Source organism: Hydra vulgaris, chromosome 14 (genome assembly GCF_038396675.1).
Source record: "Hydra vulgaris chromosome 14, alternate assembly HydraT2T_AEP".
Taxonomy (NCBI): domain Eukaryota; kingdom Metazoa; phylum Cnidaria; class Hydrozoa; order Anthoathecata; family Hydridae; genus Hydra; species Hydra vulgaris.
The window spans coordinates 19,849,078-19,870,791 of NC_088933.1; the positions used below are offsets into that span (position 1 = coordinate 19,849,078).

The 21,714-nt window shown below is 27.7% G+C and overlaps 2 protein-coding genes across 3 annotated transcripts in view; one reads left to right on the forward strand and one right to left on the reverse strand.

Moving 5' to 3' along the window:
• The window catches only part of LOC100213799 (cytosolic 10-formyltetrahydrofolate dehydrogenase), a 74,234-nt gene extending 69,705 nt beyond the window's left edge, over window positions 1-4,529 (forward strand). The window contains exon 28 of the mRNA XM_065818150.1: window positions 4,327-4,529. Within this exon, the coding sequence (XP_065674222.1) occupies window positions 4,327-4,382 (56 nt within the window). The 3' untranslated portion in view covers window positions 4,383-4,529. The remainder of the gene's footprint in view (window positions 1-4,326) is intronic.
• A 7,479-nt stretch (window positions 4,530-12,008) lies between these two features.
• Window positions 12,009-21,709, reverse strand: LOC100202570 (integrator complex subunit 11). Of its 2 annotated transcripts, XM_065818151.1 has the most exons (7): window positions 21,604-21,709; window positions 20,134-20,354; window positions 19,825-20,039; window positions 18,096-18,195; window positions 17,852-18,024; window positions 12,992-13,664; window positions 12,009-12,844 (listed from the first exon to the last, which is right to left on the reverse strand). In XM_065818151.1, the coding sequence occupies exons 2-7, from the start codon at window positions 20,345-20,347 to the stop codon at window positions 12,372-12,374; spliced, it is 1,848 nt and encodes a 615-aa protein (XP_065674223.1). In that variant the 5' UTR covers window positions 20,348-20,354; window positions 21,604-21,709; the 3' UTR covers window positions 12,009-12,371. The 2 variants fall into 2 exon arrangements, with proteins under 2 accessions (XP_065674223.1, XP_065674224.1); XM_065818152.1 differs by lacking the exon at window positions 21,604-21,709 and having other exon boundaries at window positions 19,825-20,050; window positions 20,134-20,333.
• Between the last annotated feature and the right edge of the window lie 5 nt (window positions 21,710-21,714).

A 21,714-nucleotide genomic window follows, 5' to 3' on the forward strand; every position in this document is an offset into this window, starting at 1 on the left:
TATATATATTATTTATGCTTTATTTTTTTAACCAAATTGTTTTTATTTCTAAATGACTAGTCAAACGTTGTATTTATCAAAAAAATTAAATATGTCACTTGATATAAAACATATCATAGATAACTAAAATGTTTTGTAACATCAAAGTGTATAAAAACATATACTTTCAGAATCTCTAGGTTTTTTTTGTCTTGGTCCATATGGGACAATATTTTTCCGAGACAAGATCTTGTACGAAACCGAGATAAAACCGAGATTATTCAAAAATGTAAAAAACTTTGGAAACAAAGTGAAATTTTCCAAAAAATTTGTGTTTTATAATTTTTTTTTATTCTAAATAAACCATAAATTTTTAACATTTATCAAATTAATGTTGATTCTTAAAAAACTTTTCAAAAGACTTTTCATCATCAAGTCATTCAAAGTTGCAGCTGTCATCCTCTACTGTTTTTTAATATGATGGTGGCTTGAAATTAAAAATTTTGCTCTCATCAAATCAATGTTGGCTTGGTTAATTTCAATGCATGTTTTAATTTGCATAACTTTTCTGATTTGAATCCAGTCTTAAGATAGTATTTGAATTCTTCAGTAGTCAAATAATTAGGATCAGTGACTTGGATTTATTGTATCATATTGACTTTTTATGTTTTAATACTTGTGTCACACAATGATGGATTCCATGATCATACATAGCAAATTTGATGAAGTCATTGTGAGAGCTGGCCGCATTCAGTGCAAACACTTGCCCCATCCATAGTTTGACCAATGCAATCTCTGTCAGAATTAATGCTAAAGGTCATTAGTTGATGATTTTGCAACCTCAAAAGGGTTTTAGCATCACATTCTTTTACCATTTCAATCATTCCAAGATTTTGATTGTAATTTTTGGGTCCGAAAATATGGATGCTCATAACTTTAATTTTTTTAAATGTTGTGTCATCACTCACATAGGAAAATTTTCCTCCATTGGATTTTATCAGCGTTATTTCCTTCATCACTTTGTCCTTCACATATGCTGCTGATTTATAAACCGTCAGGCAAACTCTCTTTAACCTTTATGTAACTTTCAATCAGCTTTTGACCAATGGATTCGGTTGAATCATTTCAAAACAGCTTTTGACCAATGGATTCGCAGTTTGGTTGAATCTAAGTCCAGATGCTAGCTTAGCAAAAATTATGTCAAAAAAAATTTTAACTTCACAAAAAATGAGTAATTTTTATAGTGAAAATAGTATTAATATAATATTATAGTGAAAAAAAAATAAATAGAAAATAATATTATAGTGAGCTTTTTACTTTTACTTTGTTACTTTTTGAGATTTTTTTTGTTTGTTTTTAGTTTTGACTTTTACTTTTTGGTAAAGTATTTTTAAAAAGTAACGACCCCAATTCTGATAATTTATCCTGAGGACTCTTGTTTACTAAAAAACGTTGCAATTCTTCTCTCATTAAAATAAAGCCCCAATTTTGAAGGTTTTCAATATTTTTCAGTAATCTTGGTTTTTATATTTTTCACATTAATTTTTCTCGGTATTCCGAGATTTCTAAGACGAGCGAGATGTGAAAGTATTATGAAAATATTTTAACATACTAAAACATAACATTGTTGTAAAAATCACAACTAGTTTTTATTGATCGATTTAAAATCATAATCTTAATTAATATTTCAATATTGCCACAAAATTTGTTTTACTGTCAAACATTCTGAACATGTTGCATATTTTGTTTTTTTAGGTTCTTTGATAGTAAAAAACTCATAAGATTTTGAATAAGATAAAATATATTTTATAACCTTTTAATTCCCTATTTCATCACCAATTAAATTGAAGTTAGTGGATTTAAAAGTATTTTTTTGGTCTGATTTTTTTTTAACTTTTTTTTTAAAAGGATAATGTCCAAATCTTAGATTGTATTAGATCGCCTTAAAGCCAATCAGATTTTTTTTAAATAGGCTTGCTTTAAAGTATTTCTATAGAGCCATCCTAGATATTAGGGGAATGTTGCGTAAGATAAGAAGGTCCCTAAGAGGGTATAACCTCTTTTACGTAGAAAGCTGAAATTTTGGCGAACTTTTTTGGTTAAGATATTCATTCAAGTTCGACGGTGTTATTTATTTTAACTTTTTGGTTGTATAGGTAATATTCTTTGATTGTTTTATTGTTAAAAAAATTTACCATCCCCGTTATAATTTTTTATCATTCAATATTTTGTAATTACGTCAGAACGAAACAAGATCTTCAAAAATTTATTACATTCTTAATATTTTATGCTTTTCTGCTGCTAATTCCATGGGTTACATGAGATAATACATAAGCTGTTGTCATGCTCAGGCCCGGTTTTAAGCGTAGGCGACGTCGGCGACAGCCGACGGCGGCACTTTTCTAGAGCGGCATTTTCTTAATTTATTTTGTGTTTTCCCAAAAAAAAAAAAAAATTTTAATTTTTTTTTTGTAACAAGAAATTATTTTTTTTTTTTTTTAAATTTCCAAGTTCTTCTACGTACTCACTCCATTTTTATAATTTAAAGTTATGGATTTTGTAGATTATAACATTTCCTATTTGTCCACAAATTTTTTGCTTAGGCGGCGTTGTATTTTACGGGAACTTTAATACATACTAATTTTTTCAAATAAATAATATAGTAATAAAAGCGTTTGTTTGTATACATGTTTTACATTTGGCAGTTGAACTAGAAATTTTTGAAGGATTTGATGTGGATGATCCCGTACGCGTACGCAGAAAGAGTAGACAATTCCTATACGAAGGTCGTGATGAACCGATAGTATCACCAGAACAAAACTTCAGAGTATCTTTTTTCAATTGAATATTGGACATCGCAATTCAAGCAATAAATGAAAGATTTACGCAATTATCGGAATATAACGAGTTATTTGGGTTTCTTTACAATATCGGCAGCAAACACTTTACGGATGATGAGTTATTGAAACACTGTAAGGACTTGCAGTTAGCGCTTATGTCTGATGGCCAATCTGATATCAACGGGGTCGAACTTTGGTATGAAATTAAAGCTATTGGGAGACGACTTGATACTTCCAATAGCGATCCAAAAAGTGTATTAAAATGTATTTACACATCTAATGTTGTCGAAGTATTCCCAAACCTTTCGATAGCTCTTCGCATACTACTAACGTTACCAGTCACAGTTGCTAGTGCTGAAAGAAGCTTTTCAAAGCTGAAAATAATAAAATCCTATTTCAGATCACAAATGTGTCAAGATCGTTTAGTTGGTCTAGCTACGATTTCCATCGAGAAAGAAATTGCTGATCATTTGGACATAGAAGATTTGGTTAAAGATTTCGCAGAATTAAAAGCTAGGAAAATTCACTTTTAATTACGATTTGTTTTTTATTTTTTCATGAATAGAATTTGTTTTGTTTTTTATTTTTGTATAAATTCAGTTTTTTTATTTACTTTGTTTTTGTCTAATTTTTCGTAATAAAATAAAAATATATTAAAGTTTTATTTTCAGTGTTTTTCTATTTTCCTTCAAATTGGAAATTATTGCATTTTTAATTTTTGCGGCGGCAAATTTGCATCTCGCCTACACATAGAAAACTGTTAGAACCGGGCCTGGTCATGCTAATTAAGTTATGATAGTACTTGGTAAAGTTGCTAAAGATGATACGTTTTTAGACACTCAAGATGAGATGCGGCTTTTTATTAAGAAAAGCGCGTTTTTTTAAAGTTGTTCTCCACGGAGCTTTATTTTGGTAATTCAAGAGCGAAAGTTTTTTTTAAAAAATCGCAAACTTTTTTAGAGATTGGAAAGATTTATTATTGTTTGTTTTTTTTAAGGTTGAAATTTTTTTACAGATACAGATTTTACAGATTTTTAAAGATACAATTTTATTTAATTTTTTTGTGTGATTATTTTTTTGTTATTTTGAGTTTTTTTAGTTCCATTAAAAATAGCTCATCTTAAGAAACTGGTTTCCTAAGATGAGATGATTAGGTGTGGTGAAGATAACGCAAGTTTTGGTATAAAGATTTTTTTTTTAATAAACTAATTATTTATATTCTTTAAGAGGATAGCTTAAGTTATGATAATCTGTAAAAATAAAAATAAATATTATAATATTTCGGCTTCAAAAAAACAATAGACTGTTAACATGCTCAACATACACAACCTACTCCTATGTGCAACAGTTACTAACCATTAGTTAGAAATATTAAAGCCTAATTGTATGGGATCAGTTTTAAGAATTATATTTTAACAAGACAATGCATGTATAAAAATGGACTTAATGAAAAGCGTAACACGTAGTTATATACAATTTATAATTAATATATGATATTTATTTTTAGGAAAAGAAGCCTTGAATGAGTATCTCAAAACAAAAGTTGTGGTTTTGGAATATTAGTTTTTGTTTTCATTATTTTAAAAATATTTCTTTTTTTTTGACATAGATATTAACTATTTTTTAAACATCTTAATATTTTATGTTATTGTAATTTATTGTTTGTAAAACATTTTCTTGTACTAACAGGTAGAATTATTAAAATAAAAACTGAATATTTTTTGTTGTCTTATATAAAGGTTGTGGAAACTTGGGTTGTGGAAACTTGGGTTGTGGAAACCTGGTTTTTACTTGGTACCTACTTTTGTGTAGGAATTAAGATTTCGGTTGATATTGATTTCGGTTACGTAAAACGAATTAAAGTTTTGTTAATTAAGTTAAGTTTAGAAAGGCATGATACGAAATTTTCTTTTTTTGGTAAGAAAACATGTTTTATAACGCTGAAAGATCATCTTTTAATTTATTATTTTGTTTACATTTAGTCTAATTTATATTAACTCATGTCTTATTAACTCGGGCGGAGTACCCATTTCTTAATTAAATAAAGAGTATTGATAAGTGTGTTTAGCTTAGATTTTTTATCTGATTAGCTTTAAATGTCGTACATTTTATCATTCCAAAACGATAAATAATAAAAATATTATATTTTGAAAGAATATAAAATGATATGACTAATATTAATTACAGAAATTATGGATTTACATGCATATAATTTGGCTTTACAAACAATATTAAAATCGATTGATAAACAGTCTCAAACTATATTTAGTCTTGAAGCTAAACTTCAGGTTTTTGTAGATATTAAGTTAAAAATATTGTTTATTTTAAGCAAGTAAAAGCTTGTAAAATAAAAATGTTTAACTGATTTTAAGTTTTAAAAAAGTTTATGAAAGCCAATATTTTTTAAACGTTAAAAGACATTTAAAAACGGTTTTTTTTGCAACACACAGAACTTATGATGTTAATGAGAAACCATTTTCTTTAAACAATTTCAAAGATATGTCAGTAATACTGCAATATTTTCAAAAATACTTTGATAATACTTTTCAAAGACTCTTTTAGTATTACTTTTTTTAAGATTTCTTTAATTCTGCGTAATCGATTGGTTCACCTAACTGCTCGTTTACACGCTTATTGTTCTTTTCTTTTGTTTTTCTCCTTTTGGAAATTATAACAAATCTCTAGTAATTTTATTTTCCAACCTCATCATTATTGTTTGTGCATTATTATTGGCTGCTCGAGACTGCGTGAAACATGCTAACAGCTTTTGTTATACAAGCCCTTACAAACCTTATAACAACAAGTAGCCACCTCGTCTATAGTGGCCTTATTGGCCTTGGGAGGTAAATAAACTAAACAAAAAAAAAAAAAAAATTCAAAAAGCTTTAAATATTCATTTATATTTAGATAAGATACACTTGGTTTAAAAGTGGACTTGGAATTTCTTTTGCAATACCTATATTTTGGCGACAGCAGCACTACCAAGTAAATGACTGCAACTTCAGTGCTTTCTTGTGCAAAAATATCAACGAGAGAAGAGTTAATTCAAAAAATAAGTTTAAATACCTGAAATGTTTTAAATCTACCTACTAGATAGAAGAGGATTGGACATTGCAGAAATCTACAACAATAATTGAATTTCGGAAATTCAAATCAGAATCAAAATACCTACATCTTAAAAAAAAGCTTACTCTATTTTATTGTAAAATATATTGCTGCTAGTCTTTATCACAATCAAACTTATGTTATTAAGAATATCTTTAGTTCAAAATTGTGTTCACAGTTTACCAATCAACTTGTTACAAAATTATCGCAAACAGTTTAAGCAAATTACACGCCAAACTTTAATGGTTAGTTAAAAAAAACTTTTTAAAAACGAATGTTTTATACAAGAATACAGCGCTAAACCTGTAAAAATGATTATCTAGTAACCCTATATCTGGTTTCGTTTTAAGAATGATTCAAATTTTTGCAGATTTTTTTACGAAGTTGTAATGCTTCTGGTTCTAAAAAATATGCTCCAAAATTCAATTTTCTTAAAGTAAAAGAAAGTCTTGAAATGAACCAACATAAGATGTTATTGCTGTATGTAATAAAACTGAAAGAAAAAGTTACAATAATTCTAAAAACAATACTTGAAAAACATAGTTTGAAAGTATCTAAGAAACAGATCTATTTAAATCTATTTTAAAACATCAACATAAGAATCTAGAGGAATGATCGACAGAATACTATCATTCTTTAGACATTTTGCAACAGATTTTAACGATTTTGTTGATGTTTCCGTTTTTTCTTTATTGCTAGGTTCTATGAATCCATTTCATTCACCTTATTTTTTTTCAAAGGTTTCAACTTATCAATACTTTTTTGAGGTCCTCTCAATATGACCGACAAAATGCTTTTTCGACTTCAATTTCGATACTAGAAATGCGCTATTAAGTTATTGTATAGATCAGCGGTTGGGGCACGTAAACAACTTAAAAAAAAAAAAAGAGTTTGATTTTTGACAGCATTTAGTAAAAATGTCAGACAACGGGTTTTTGTTTAAAAAAAATTAAACTATTCGTGTTAGTTCTATTATAAAAAGAGTCAGAGTATGTGCTGCAGAATAACTACACAGACAATACTAGAAGTTATATAAGATGTTCTAACCTCTAATAAAAAGAATTACGATAAAACAAAGGATAACCCAGGAAATAAAAAAGCATTATATAAGATTTTCAGGAATGTTTTAAATTGAAAACTAGGTAAAACTTAAAGCACGGCAATAATTTTAGTTTAACTTTAACCCTACTTTCAATTCAATGCATAGGAAAAATATGTTTTACTGAGTAAGAATAAAAAAGTTTTATATTAGTTTGGAATTTGCAAAGAGTTGTAAACCAAAGAAGCATGTATACTTCTTTGGTTTACAACTCTTTGCAAATTCCAAACTAATATATTTTTAAAGGTCAGAAAAAACTTCTCGCGCAGAAGGCACAAAAGATAAGGCTATTGTTACCCGATCTTACACAGTACCATTAATTTATTCAAACTATAAATAATTTAATTAAACTATAAATAACGAGATTCTTTTAACATTTTGTTGCGGCAGCTTATAATATAAAAAAAGTCAGAATTGGCTCTCACATTGACCTCTTGCGAAGATCCCACAAGAGGTGATTTTTCGAAAAAATATATTTTATCGTAATGGCTTGGAAATGGTAAATTTTGTGTAAAAAAAAAAATTTTAACTTAATAAATTTGCTATTAGAAAACATATTTGTAATATATTTATAAAAATAATAATGTATAAAAGTTTACTTTTAGAAAAATAAATTATTAACTTCATATCTGCTGCATGATTTTGAAAAAATAGTCATGATGAAAAAAAAAGTTGTATCAAGTTTTTCGTGGTATACACCACTGATCTCCATAATTTTATAGAGATCAGTGGTATTCACGCAGCAGGTTTACGGAATACTTTTATAACTAGAGCTTTAACCTAAACGTGACCATTCACCTGTCGTTTTTCTTCACGAACGGGAAAGAGAAGAGTGAGATAGTCACGTGAGCGTACTTAGTTGCCTTGGAAAAATTAAATCATAAACCACACATGCTCATATGATTATCCTTTTTCTTTTTTTTTTCACTCATGTAGAAAAACGGATAAGTTAAAAATCACCAAAAATTTTTGTTTTTAAAAACGATTGTTTTAGTAAAATGTGATGCTGTGAAAGTTGATGTCACTGATTTAAACTTTGTCGCAAAATCTTTTTTTTTGAAACCTTATGATTGTAAATTAATGTTTTTTGTACCTAAACACTGCTGTTTTTACTGATTAAATGCATCTTTTAGTTCTTTGGCCCAGTCAACTCAACACGCGGGGTGACTTAAGCCCAGTATTTAATCTCTCTCCTCCCCCCCCCCCCCTCCGTTTAAAAAAAAAAGAAAAAGAAACCTAAGGTTATAAATTTTCCATTGTGAGACAGATTTAATTTGTAGCCCGATGTTTTAGGAAATAACTTTTGTAGTTTTCATGCAATAGACGTTAAGGTGCAAAATGACCCCGGAATGTCAGATTTATATTTATTGACAAATTTTTTATCAGTTTTTATCACGGCCTACTTAATAACAGACCTGAAAGACGCGCGCAAAAAAAAAAAAAAATTTTAGGCGGATGTTTGTAAAAACAAACATGGAGAAAGTTTTTGTTTTTTTTTAGTGTTTATATATATATATATATATATATATATATATATATATATATATATATATATATATATATATATATATATATATATATATATATATATATATATATATATATATATATATATTTAAATCGGTTATGTATATAGATATAATGCAGTAATGTATTTACATAATACGATCATATTATGTAAATAAATTACTGCATTATATCTATATATCATATGATATACTATACGATATATATTTAAAATCAATTGCTTGTAATTATTTAATAAATTATATTATTTTATTTGTATTTTATATATTTAGCAAAATGTAATCTTTTAAAACAAAAATTACTATGGCATGCCTTTTAAATGTTGTGTAACTGGTTGTAGAGGTAACTATGATAAAGAACATAAAGTTAAACTTTTTCGATTACCAAACAAAAACCGTAATCCTCAAAAAAGAGAAAGTTGGATTAGATCTATTCCAAGAAAAAACATTCCAAATAGTCCAAATACATTCATTTATGAAAATCATTGGCCAGTTAAATGAAACTTGTCACATTCATGGTAAAATTCGTCCCTTAAATCCAACAACTATTTTCATCTGTGTATTTCAAAGTCAAGTTCCTACACCTCCACCAACAAAAAGTACAACGACAAAATCACTACCATCTACGCAACATGATAACCTGATGAAATTTCAGCTCACTTTTTTAGATTTGTATGAAATTAGTTGTTTTGATGATCTTTGCCTAAAAGTAAGCAACGAAGTTATTCCATTTCCAGTAACATCTTTTACAGTGGATGATGGTTTAATAGTCCAAAATAAGGATTATATTGATACCGCTGCTATTCCAAAGTTTCTTTTAAAAGTTAAAATGGATATGCGATTTGAAGGTTTTCATTTTGGATCTAGATGCTCTATTATACCACTGTGCAGTAATCGAATACATAAATTTACATCTTACTTACAAATTTTAGAAGCTTTTAGATATTTACATTCTGTTGAAATGGATCATAAAAAAAACATTGTCTTACAACAAGTTGTTAGCATGCATGCATTAACATTTGTTGGTAATAAAAAATATTCTCCAGAAATTCTAAGTAGGGCTTTTGAATATTTTTCAATTTCAAGATCTCTTTACAGTCGTATTAGAAATGACTATGAAATGCCAAGTATTGTAACACTTGGTAAACTTATATCTAAGGTTAGTAAGCTAGAGGATTTTGATTTCCTCAACAAATATTTTATGCAACTAGAAGATCCTCGTCAAAAAAATGTAATTATTATAATCGATGAAGTTTATGTAAAACCACAACTAACGTATCAAGGGGGTAACTTATTTGGAAAAGCAGTAAATACTTCAGAACATTTTGCAACCACTGTTTTGAGTTATATGATTTGCTCATTATTTGGAGGAAAGAAGTTTTTGTACAAAGCATTGCCAGTGTATTGTTTAAGTGCTGATTTTCAAAATGAACATGTAATGACATTACTGTTGCAATTTTATGTGATAATAATAGAGTAAATCAATCATTCTTTAAAAAGTTCAATTTGATTTCTCCATGGCGCACAACTGAAAACATTTTTTTGCTCTATGATTATGTACATTTAATCAAATCTCTTAGAAACAATTGGTTAACTGAAAAAATACAAGGGTTAAAGTATTCTGACTGCGGCCTTGAAAAAACTGCAAAGTGGGTTGACTTGAAGAAGCTGGTTGAGTTAGAAAATAATTCTATTGTGAAACTATCAAGGCTTAATGAAGTTTCTATCCGACCAAAACCTATAAAAGGACAGAATGTTGCTTTATGTCTTAAAATTTTTTGTGTTGAAACATTAACTGCACTAAAAATTCATCCAGAAATGCAGGATTCAGGTGGAACTGTTGATTTTATAGAAAAAGTTGTAGACTTTTTCAAAATCCTAAATGTAAAAAGTCAGTTCGAAGATGTTAAAACTAAAGACTTAAAAAGGGCTGTCTTTGGTAACCCTAACGATCAACGATTAGAATTTTTACTTGATATAGCAAGTATGTTTGAAAAAATGGTTCCTAAAAAACAAGGACAAAGAGTAAAACAACTTACCAAGGATACTGCTCTTGCTCTTGCATACACAAGTAGAGGACTGGTCAAGTTAACTAAGCATCTCCTCAGCACTTCACACAAATATGTATGTCTAGGAAATTTTTCGAGTGATCCCATTGAAAAAATGTTTAGTAAGCTACGTCAAGGTTCTGGTGGAACATATTTTATTAATGTTCAACAAGTTTTACAAAAAGTAAACATTAAGAAAACAAAACTTCTCCTTGATTTAAACACAGATTTTGATGGAATTCAAACAAGTTGTGAACATGCTTGTTAGAAATGTGGATTTTTGCTAAATGATGACAATACCTTCAATGTGTTTCATAATCTTTCAAAAACGGAGTTAGCCTTGTCTAAGTCTGTAAAAATGGCCTTAGTTTATATTGCAGGATACATCAGTAGAAATGATGTAGATGAATATGATACACAGTTCTATTACGAAGAATTTGGGGAATTTACTAAAGAAATCAACAGAGGAGGCTTGAAGATACCTGGAGACAATATGTGTCAATGGGTGATTTATTGCTACGTATTTTTTCATCACATCATGTTATCAGTTTGTAGGACAAGTTTTATAAACATAACAATGATGATAGCAGAATTTTACGGATTTGAAAACATAGATAAGCTTCATGGAAAAATACTATCTAACATATTATTTAACAACTATAGCAAGCTTTACTCACCTCGATCGACAAAAGAACCAGCTTTAAAAGTACTTAAATTGTCACAAAAATGATCACAACGGAGCAGAAATATAAATGTATGTAAAATATGTTTTGTGAAGTTGTAGGGTTTGTGAAATTTGAAAAGAAATCATTTATATTATTAAAGAAAAGTGTTTTTTTTTTTAATTAATCGATTAAGAAATGTTATCTTATTGTCAAAGGATTTTAAAATAAACAGCTCTCAACATTTGAAAACAAGCAACTTAGCAGCTAGTATAGCGAATTTTAAATTTTAACTCAACTTATTTGTTTACAGAATTGTTAAATCGACATATTTGTTTACAAATTATCCGCCTACAGTTTTTTTTTTTTTTGCGCGCGTCTTTTAAGCCTGTTATTAAGTAGGCCGTGGTTTTTATCTAATAATATAGAAACCCAATTTTAATTTTTTAAGATATTTCTAGCTTGATATAGAAATCCAACCTTAATTGCTACTATAACGGATATATACCATTTTTTTTCTCCAAGATAAATTACTTTTTTTTTAGAATATCGATAAAAAGTTAGAATATCTTTTTTTTAAATGAGATTTTTTAATTAACTATCATATTAAGAATATTACAAAATACAATGACAAACGAGTGGATTTTTTTTCAAATTCACGGCAAAATTTATGGTCGTTAAATTAGATGCGGATATTATAGGAGAGGTCTAAACATAAACCATTGTGAATCACAAAAAAATTGTATATGTTTAACAATAAGACTTACCTTCATTTTATTCAACAAAAAATTGTTAAAGGTTAATTATGAAAATTGGTACATAAAAAATTGTAACTTAAATGTAATTGCTTAGTAAGAATATAGCGATTAACAGTATTAAAAACTTTTGATACCATACTTTTCAGGTTTACTAAGCCAATAAACTTGTTCCGCTTATTACAGTTAAAAGAATGAAAGCAATTATTACGCTCGTGATCCATAAGTTCAAAATACGTTCAAATATGTAAGCCATACGTTCAAATACGCTTTATTTAAATTACCAATTAGTTTGTACCGTCTTGAATGAAACTCTTGCTTTTCATGTTTTTTGCTAAATCTAAGCAGCGAGTTTTCTTAATCAAACTCTGTTGTTTCAGTTGATGGCATTAAGAAATCTAACACGCGACTACCTAAGACATCGTCTTCAAACTTCCATGATATCAGCAAATGTTTCACGCTAGAGCTGTCTTTATTATTAGACTCAACTGCGGCAGAACTGTGATATTTTAACAAAACTGAGTCTACAGCAAGCGAATGAGCTGATAATTTTTGGACAGAATTCGTGGTGAAACATTCCTCAAGATCGAGCTTTAAATTAGAAAAAAACTCGTCTAAGGTTTCACTGGATTCAATTTTAACAGACGATGTAAATCTCAGTTGATGATCGTCTAAGTTAAGCTCATGGGCAGCCATATGAGATTCAACTAACTTCGCTTCCATGTTTTTCATTACAAGCAAACCATCCACAAGAACTTCATTATTAACTTTTATTAAACGGTGACGTTTTGACTGAGATTCAGCATTAGCTTGCTTGCGTTTTAGCATTCCTAAATTATAAACCAATAAACTATATAACAATATAAAAAAGAAAAAAATAATTTTTTTTTCAATTAAATGTATATTTTGTTCAATGTATTACTGTAACGTGCCTTTCGACATATCAATTTTGTTCAGTATGTATTACTGTAACGTACCTTTTGACATATCAATAACAACTTTTGGTTGCATTGGGATTGTGATAGATTGTCCGTTAGCAGGCATATAGCAATCCAAACTAAACTCTTTGTTTATCTGAGATTTTAGAAATTCCATCTTTGACCCCTCGCCATGCACAAGCATAACATTCTTTGGCTCGCATTGTCGTATTAGTTGCATTATTCCAGATGCATCTGCATGGGCGCTAAACGATAAATATTGCACCGATAGTTTCACATCTACTGTAGTTTTCTTGTCAAGTTCTATTTTTTTTTGACCTGATAAAACTTTATGCCCCACAGTGCCAATGACGCAATATCCGGGCATTATTAGGGTATTATTTTCATCTGGAGCCCATTTTTTAAAAATTTGTAAAGAGAGGCCAGCATGTAGCATGCCAGGAGTGGCGAAAACTACCATTGGGCCTGGATTATCTATATAACTTCTATCAAAAGCCTTTATATGCTTAAAATCAAATAAATTCCTTTGCACAAAGGTATTTCTGATTTTTTGATTGGTCCATGTTATAAAAAGTTTATAGTAATGATTTGCTTTCTCAGTAAGTCCCATAGAAAAATAAATTGGAGCCTTAATATTCATTCGATCCCAAAATGTTTCAAGAAGAATGCATAGCTCTTGAGCACGGCCCAAAGCAAACACGGGGATAAGAACCTGTAATAAAAGTATTACCATGGTAACAAATTTTAATTTTAAAAAACTCATTGCCTTTAAATAAAAAACCTTTATAAATTTATAAAAAACAATGATAAAAAAGTAAAAGTATTACAAAAAACATAAACTTTTTTCGAGAAATTTATTGCATATGAATACTACTTAATGCCGTAAACTTATTTAATTTATAGTTTCATTATCGGAATAAAGGACTGACGAATATTCGTTAAAATTCGGATTTTGAGGTTTACTGAAGATAACTTCGGCTCTGAATTTTAAATAGAAATTTGGCTTTCCGTTAAATTCGGTTGCAAAACTTCATTGAAATTTAAATCAAAAATTATTAATTTTTACCAATTGAAAAAAAAAAAAAAATTATAAAATATACTAACATCTTTAAATAGAGCTGTCTTAAAGAGTCTTAAAACAAAAAGTTTATTTTAAGCACGAAATCTTTATCTATCATTTTATTGATTACACTACTTATATATTTATTATATTATTTATTTACTATCTTTATTACTTATCACTTGTTATTTACTCTTATCTATTGATTTCAAAAAATTCTAAAGGTAAAAACAGGTGAATATTTAACATAATATTGTTCACGTGAAGGCGTTACTTTCATTACCGTTAAGTGTACTTTTGTTAATGTTCGTTTAAAATGTTCGTTTAAAAACTTTATTAGTTGTAAAGATTAGAGTAAAACCGGGTCAAATCGCACACCATATCACTCCGCACACAGATCGAAATCATCAAATAAAAACTAAACGGATATGGCTACGAAAAAAATTAAAATTGATTCATATACAGAACTATCTCCTCTATTTGAATTGATAAAATTATATGCCGATTCAACTCCATTTTTTTTTTTAATACAACTTTAACGGGGAGTCAAAATTTGTATATATTTTTTATAAAATATATAAAATTTTTGTTGTTTTTGTTATTTTTATACTAGTTTCAGTTCTAGCGCTATTTTGTACGTTGCGTACAAAATAGCGCTAAAAACGGAACCGGTATAAAATAATTTTAGCAATATCTTGTTGGAAATTTAATTTTAATTCTGATATAATTTTTATGCAGCTAGAACAAAAAGTTAAACAAAACAATCAAAAAAGTAAAAAAGAAAAACATTTTTCTGATAAAACCGCACACTTGATTAATTACTTAGTTTAGTTTTTTGCAAGTGACTAAGCGCCTATCTTTATCCAATTAACTTAGCGTTAATTCCGGTTTAATTAAAAATGAACTATAATGTTATTATCTCTTACTCATTAAAAACCAATTATTATTTCTCAATATAATCATCACTCACTCAATTCAATTTAACTCACTCACTTTAACATGTCAATTAAAAAACAAAAGCATACAAGGAAGACGATATACTAGCCGCATTAACTGATATGAAAGAGAATAAAACATCACTGAGAAAAGCTGCATTCAAACATGGCATTCCAGTTTCAACACTCAAAGATCGCAAAAATAACAACAACAAAGACTTCCATGGCTCAGATACAACAACGGTACTCTCAAATGAAACAAAAGATTGATGGTGCATGCGTTCCAATTACTCGGTGAATGGGGTTGTGGTTTAACCCAAAATGAAAACTTGTATGTGTTTACTTTAAACGCAAAGATCAATTGCGCTTATTCAAAAATGGCAAGCCTGGTAAAGACTGGTTTTATGCCTTTATGAAAAGAAATTTCAACAAGAAAAGCAGATAACTTAGCATCTAAAAGAGCCGCTACTTATACACCAGAAATAATTGATCATTATTTTGAATGCATCGCCAAGCAATATCAACAGACTGGTACAACTTCTGGGTCGCATATTTGGAATTGTGATGAAACAGGTTTTTTGGGTGATCAAGACTAAGTAACCGTTGTGTGTCGAAAAATGACAAGACGTGCATTTAAACTTACTGGCAACAATGAAAAAATTCATTATACTGTAAACAATTGCTGCAACGCTGATGGGCATTTTGCAACACCATTTGTGATATACAAAGCCAAAAGAAGCTTTCGTCCTGACTGGGCAAGAGGTGGTCCAGTTGGCACCAAATATTCAATTTCAAAATCAGGTATTTATACCTGAAACTGAGCAAATTGGTGCTATTCATATTTTAGTATTAGATCGGCATACAACTCACATAACTTTGGAAGCGGTATTGCTGTGCAAAAAACACAATATAATCTTGATTTGTCTACCAGAGCATTCTTCACATACTCTACAACCAGTGGACAGAGGTGTCTATTGTCATGTCAAACAAGCATGGAAAGAAATTCTTACAAAGTATTACAAAGAGTCAAAATGTAAGAATTTAGATAAACAAAATTTTCCACCGTTGCTCAAACTGCTGTACGAGAGTGGTAAATGTTTTTCATGCTTGCATGCAAATGCTGGTTTCCAGTACACTGGCTTATTTCCACTTAATAAAAATAACATAAATCATAAGGCATTAGAAATCACACAAACACTTAATCCACCTTCATCAACTTTAGCAGTCTCCGCAGCACCTACACAATCTTGCTCAGACACAGCTTCATCATCTTCAACAGCACCTACTCCAACTACACACCTATTACCATCTTTCTCAACTACACCAGCTTCAAGTTTTGATAGGTATCAAGCATGTGTTAAGCGTTGCAAAAACAGCATCGAGATAGAGTTGAAGCAGTTTTTTCAAGCCAGAAATCAATTGCATGTTAAGAAACCAAAGCAGTGCAACATGTCAAAACTTGGCGGAAAATGTATTACCGAAGAAAATGTGATTGAGTTCCTCAAACAAAAAGATGAAGAAAAAGCAACAAAGGAAGCCGTGAAAGTTGCTAAACTTAAGGCAAAGCGTAGACCTTCTATGCCAAGTACTCAAATGCCTGAGCATAGCAATGCAAAACAATAATGAAGAACAAGTACCAGCAACCAAACGAATAAAAGTTGCAAAATGTAAAAAGTGTAGAGTACAGTTACACACAGAAATGTTGTAATGGGAGAATTCGATGTGTCGGGAACGGTTGTGCAAAGAAACATGTTTACCAAAGAAATATGTAGATGGAACTAAATTTTTTTGTTGCAAAAAATGTAAAAACTTTAATACAGTTTCTTAAATATAAGTTGTGTTAAAAAAAAATAAAAAAAAGTTAAAATTTAAAAAATTCAATGTTTTCTTAAGTGTGGCGTTTTTATCAGAATGTCGCCTAAAACCGCACAATTTTTTTTTTTTTTACACTTAATATTTTCGATAATTTTATTATTTTTTTAACATATATTAATATTATCTTATGTAGTTTTTAATTACCTATCTAATAAAAAAAAAAGTTAAAAAAAAAGAAAGAAAAGTAAAAAAGTTATTTAATTTTTATTGATAAGTTTGCGGTTTGACCCGGTTTTACTCTACATAACCTAATTACTCATTATTGCTATATTTTTAGATTTTGTTTTAGACACAAATTGTTCTTGTTTTTTATCATGTTTTGAAATATGGTTAATTACGAACTTGCTATTCAAAAATGATATAACTAGCTTGTTTCTGTAATTTTTTCCACCGCTGTACATACATACATGGGGTCATTTTATATCAAATTAAGGAAAAACAAAAAAAAATCCTCTTTTTGATTTGGCTAGTTTTCACAAACATTAAAGGGTTTATGAAAATTTGACAAACATTGAAAGTTTGAGTGAAATTGTATTGTAATAAATGTATCAATAAAATGAGGTATCAAAGACAAAAACAATTATAAAGATCTCAAATAAAACAGAATACCTCGCTATATTATAAGTATATCAAATTAATTTTATCATTTTTTGTTCTAATCGAAAAGACTTATTTCTTCCATAAGCTGTCTTTAAACAGAATTAAAAAAATTTTTAAATTATTAAATCTTTTCATTCTAGTTTCAGTATTAAAGTAGATATTGATAGACACCATTCATTTATACCCAGTAACCTCTGGAGAGCATTTTTGAGAAATATCACTCCATCTCTTTTCTATCTAGTTCAGCATTAAAGTGTGTGTGTTTATATATATATATATATATATATATATATATATATATATATATATATATATATATATATATATATATATATATATACACACACACATATATACATATATATACACACACACATATACATAAATACACACACACACAACATTTATAACAAAATAAAATTAACCCACCTTTCCACCTTTAAGAATAGTCTCATGAACTTTTTTTAAAAAGTCCATTTCTCTACAACGCTTTGAATCACGAATAGTGGTGGCATATGTGGATTCAGTTATCAAAAGATCTGGTCTGCATTTATCTATCCACGCAGCTCCAAGATGACGATCTGGAGTCATATTGTAATCACCTTAAAATTAAAGTAGATTTTAAAAAAATACACAGTTATAATTAAAAAAAACATACAAAAAAAAGCAATACCTGTGTATACAAATGATTGTTCTCCAACACGACAATAAAACATTGCTGCTCCAAGGACATGGCCAGCATAATACGCCTTAATTTCTAACTCATCGTCAACCTAAACATTCAGACAATCAGAGTTTAAAATTTAAGTAACTTTTAAAATTATTAAATATAAAACATATAGAAACTTCTTAATGAATAACACTAAAAACATGTTATTATGAAATTGATCAAAAAACATAATTAAAACAAAAATTATGTGGGGATAGCAATTCTACCAAGAAAAAAACATAATTAAAACAAAAATTATGTGGGGATAGCAATTCTACCAAGAAAAAAACATAATTAAAACAAAAATTATGTGGGGATAGCAATTCTACCAAGAAAAAAACATAATTAAAACAAAAATTATGTGGGGATAGCAATTCTACCAAGAAAAAAACATAATTAAAACAAAAATTATGTGGGGATAGCAATTCTACCAAGAAAAAAACATAATTAAAACAAAAACTATGTGGGGATAGCAATTCTACCAAGAAAAATAGCCTCTTTTATATTACTCAGTGTTTATCAAAAAACAAGCAAAAAAGCTTTTTAGTGCAAAGAAAATATTCCTTTAAAGAAAATTTTTAACTCTTTTTTAAATCCATTCTAGATAAATAAATGCTACGTTTGTTAAAAAACAGTGAAACATTTAATATAATTTAAACTTTTTCTTACACTAGCATTTATTTTTAGTAAAATTATAATAAAGATTTATTTTTTATTTTTACTAATAAAGAAAAAAGTGTCAAAAAAGTTGTTAATGTTTTTTGACTGTAAATTTTTGTTTTTACAACTCATCATTAAATTTTGTAAAAATTTAATACAAGATGAGTTCTTTTTAGATTTAACTCCATTTTAAAATGTCTTTTTTTTAAAATAATATAACAATGATAAAATTAAAGGAAACAATTATTTATGATTTTCATCTATTTATAATAATTATTTATGATTTTCTGTTTAATGTAACTTCTAAAAATATGTTGTTTTTAAAAAAAAAAAAAACAAAGAGTTTGAACAATTTTAATTATATATTACTAAATAATGATTAACCATTAATATAATAAATTATTAACCATTAACATTAATTTACATTAACATTTTTAGATCTTGTTGAGGTCAAAGACCTCTTTTTGAGGTCTATGAATAAAATAAGAGTGAAAATAAATAAGTTTAGGGTTATTAAAACACTCATCTTGGGGTCAAAAAATTATATAAGGACTTAACATTTTACGAAAAAGACTACACTACTTAGTAATTTTAAAACAATGATTTGAATAAGATGTCTACAACAAATAAGATCTGCCTGCTAATAAAATCTGATAATATAATAATTACCTGCTAATAGTAATAAAAATTGCTGCCTAATATATAGCAATAATAATAATAGCAGTAATTGTTGCTTAATATATAATAATAATATAACAAATAACATTGCCTGCTAACAACAACAACAAGAATATTAAAATAATAATAATAAAGTCAAAAACAAACCAATCCCTAATTTTTCTTCTTTTTAAAAAATTTTTCTTTATTATTTTACATTAGGCCCATAATGAATTACATACATATGCAAAATACATACAGACTCAGAATAAAATATTTATTCCCTTAATGAAATACATATACCACCAATAAAATGCACCATAAACACAAAATTATCAAAATAAGACAGAATAAGCAAATAAAGCAACATAAAAACCTGAACACACTGATGTAGATTAACAGGAATAACTTTTTTCATGCAGTCTTTTATGTTCTGGGATGTGAAAAAATCACTATCACCTTTTCGCTCAACTTGTATCTTGCGAAAATCTTCCAACAGTATAGGGCAGATTGCTTTTGTAGGATGAGTCATATAAATAGGTCCATCATATCCACACATTTCAGTAAAATAAGGTAGAGCACCACAGTGATCTACACAAACACTGTTTAAAAATTTTTTTAAAGAAAAAAAAACAAAATTCTGCAAAAGAAAAAGTTTCTAAAATATAAAAATTAAAAAACTAACCCAAATGAAAATGACTTATAATTAAACAGTCAATATGGGGGGTGTAAGGTCCAGTCTTTGCAATGTAGGTAAAATCAGGAAACTTTCGCTCATCATTATATCCCATATGCATGCCACAATCCAACATTATATTTTTTCCACCAAGGGTTACAATTATACAACTTCTGCCAACATCCTGCCCTGCACCCAAAGGAACAACTTTAATATCACACATGTACCTTCTAAAAAAAAATTTCTCTTGCTAAAAATCTTTTATTCATTCCATTAAATAACTCTTATTAGTGGTATGCACACAAAATGTATTTTTATAAAAACATTTTTTTCTATAAAAAAAAGGGAAAAGATCATCATCAAAGATAAAAAAAAAAACAGCACATCTCCTAACAGTTCTGATAATTTTGTGCGTGTGCATATAATAGTACATCATGGTTCCTAATGCGCAGAATTGCATGAAATAAAGTAAATACACATATAAATAAGATAGTAACCTTGTTACTATCTTGTTTAATGTTGTTTATTCTTTTATCTACTAGCGTTGTTTACATTTTTTTAATTTTTTTATAAAAAAGATAAAAAAAAATAATAATACTATATATATATATATATATATATATATATATATATATATATATATATATATATACATATATATATATATATATATATATATATATATATATATATATATATATATATATATATATTATATATATACACATATATATTATATACATATATACATATATAAATTATATATATATCTTATATGTATATATATATTATATTATAATATATATACATATTTATATATATATATATATATATATATATATATATATATATATATATATATATATATATATATATATATATATATTATATAATACACACAAATCATTAATCATATAATTATCATTGTGCATTTTCAAACTCTATACTCTTTAAGAGCTTTTACACTCCGTGTATAAATTAATTTTTAAATTTCATATTTGCATATATTCTGTAACACAAACATAAAATGGTTTTAATAAACTTATATAAAGCAAAATCAATTTCTTTATTATGAAAAAAGAAAAAAAACTCATGTAAACAACTCCTTCTATCAAGAATGCTCTCTTGATGTATCTGTGTATTTACTTTTTTTTCATGCAATTCTGCACATAAGAAACAATGACAAAATTATCAGAACTGTTAGGAGGTGTATTGAGAATTAAATTATAAAAAAATTTTAATTTTTAAGGTAAGGATGTATTGTAAGAGATTTTTGTAGTGTTTAATAAAGATTGTTTTTTAAAGGTTTTATTAATTTTTATGGAGAAATTTATTTTTAAAATTCAAAAACTTGATAAAGAGACTTAAATACTGCACTTTTTTGTATTTTATTATATTCAAGCGGATCTTTCTTCTTCATTTTTATTATTTATTCAGACTTGATTATATTCAGATGGTTCACACACTTTCTCTACTTACACTTCATTATATTCAGACAGTTCTTCTCTGTTCTTTTCTCTACTTACACTTCATTATATCAAAACTATAAGTTGCTTTAAAAAAAAATTTAACAGTAAAATTAGGAAAAAT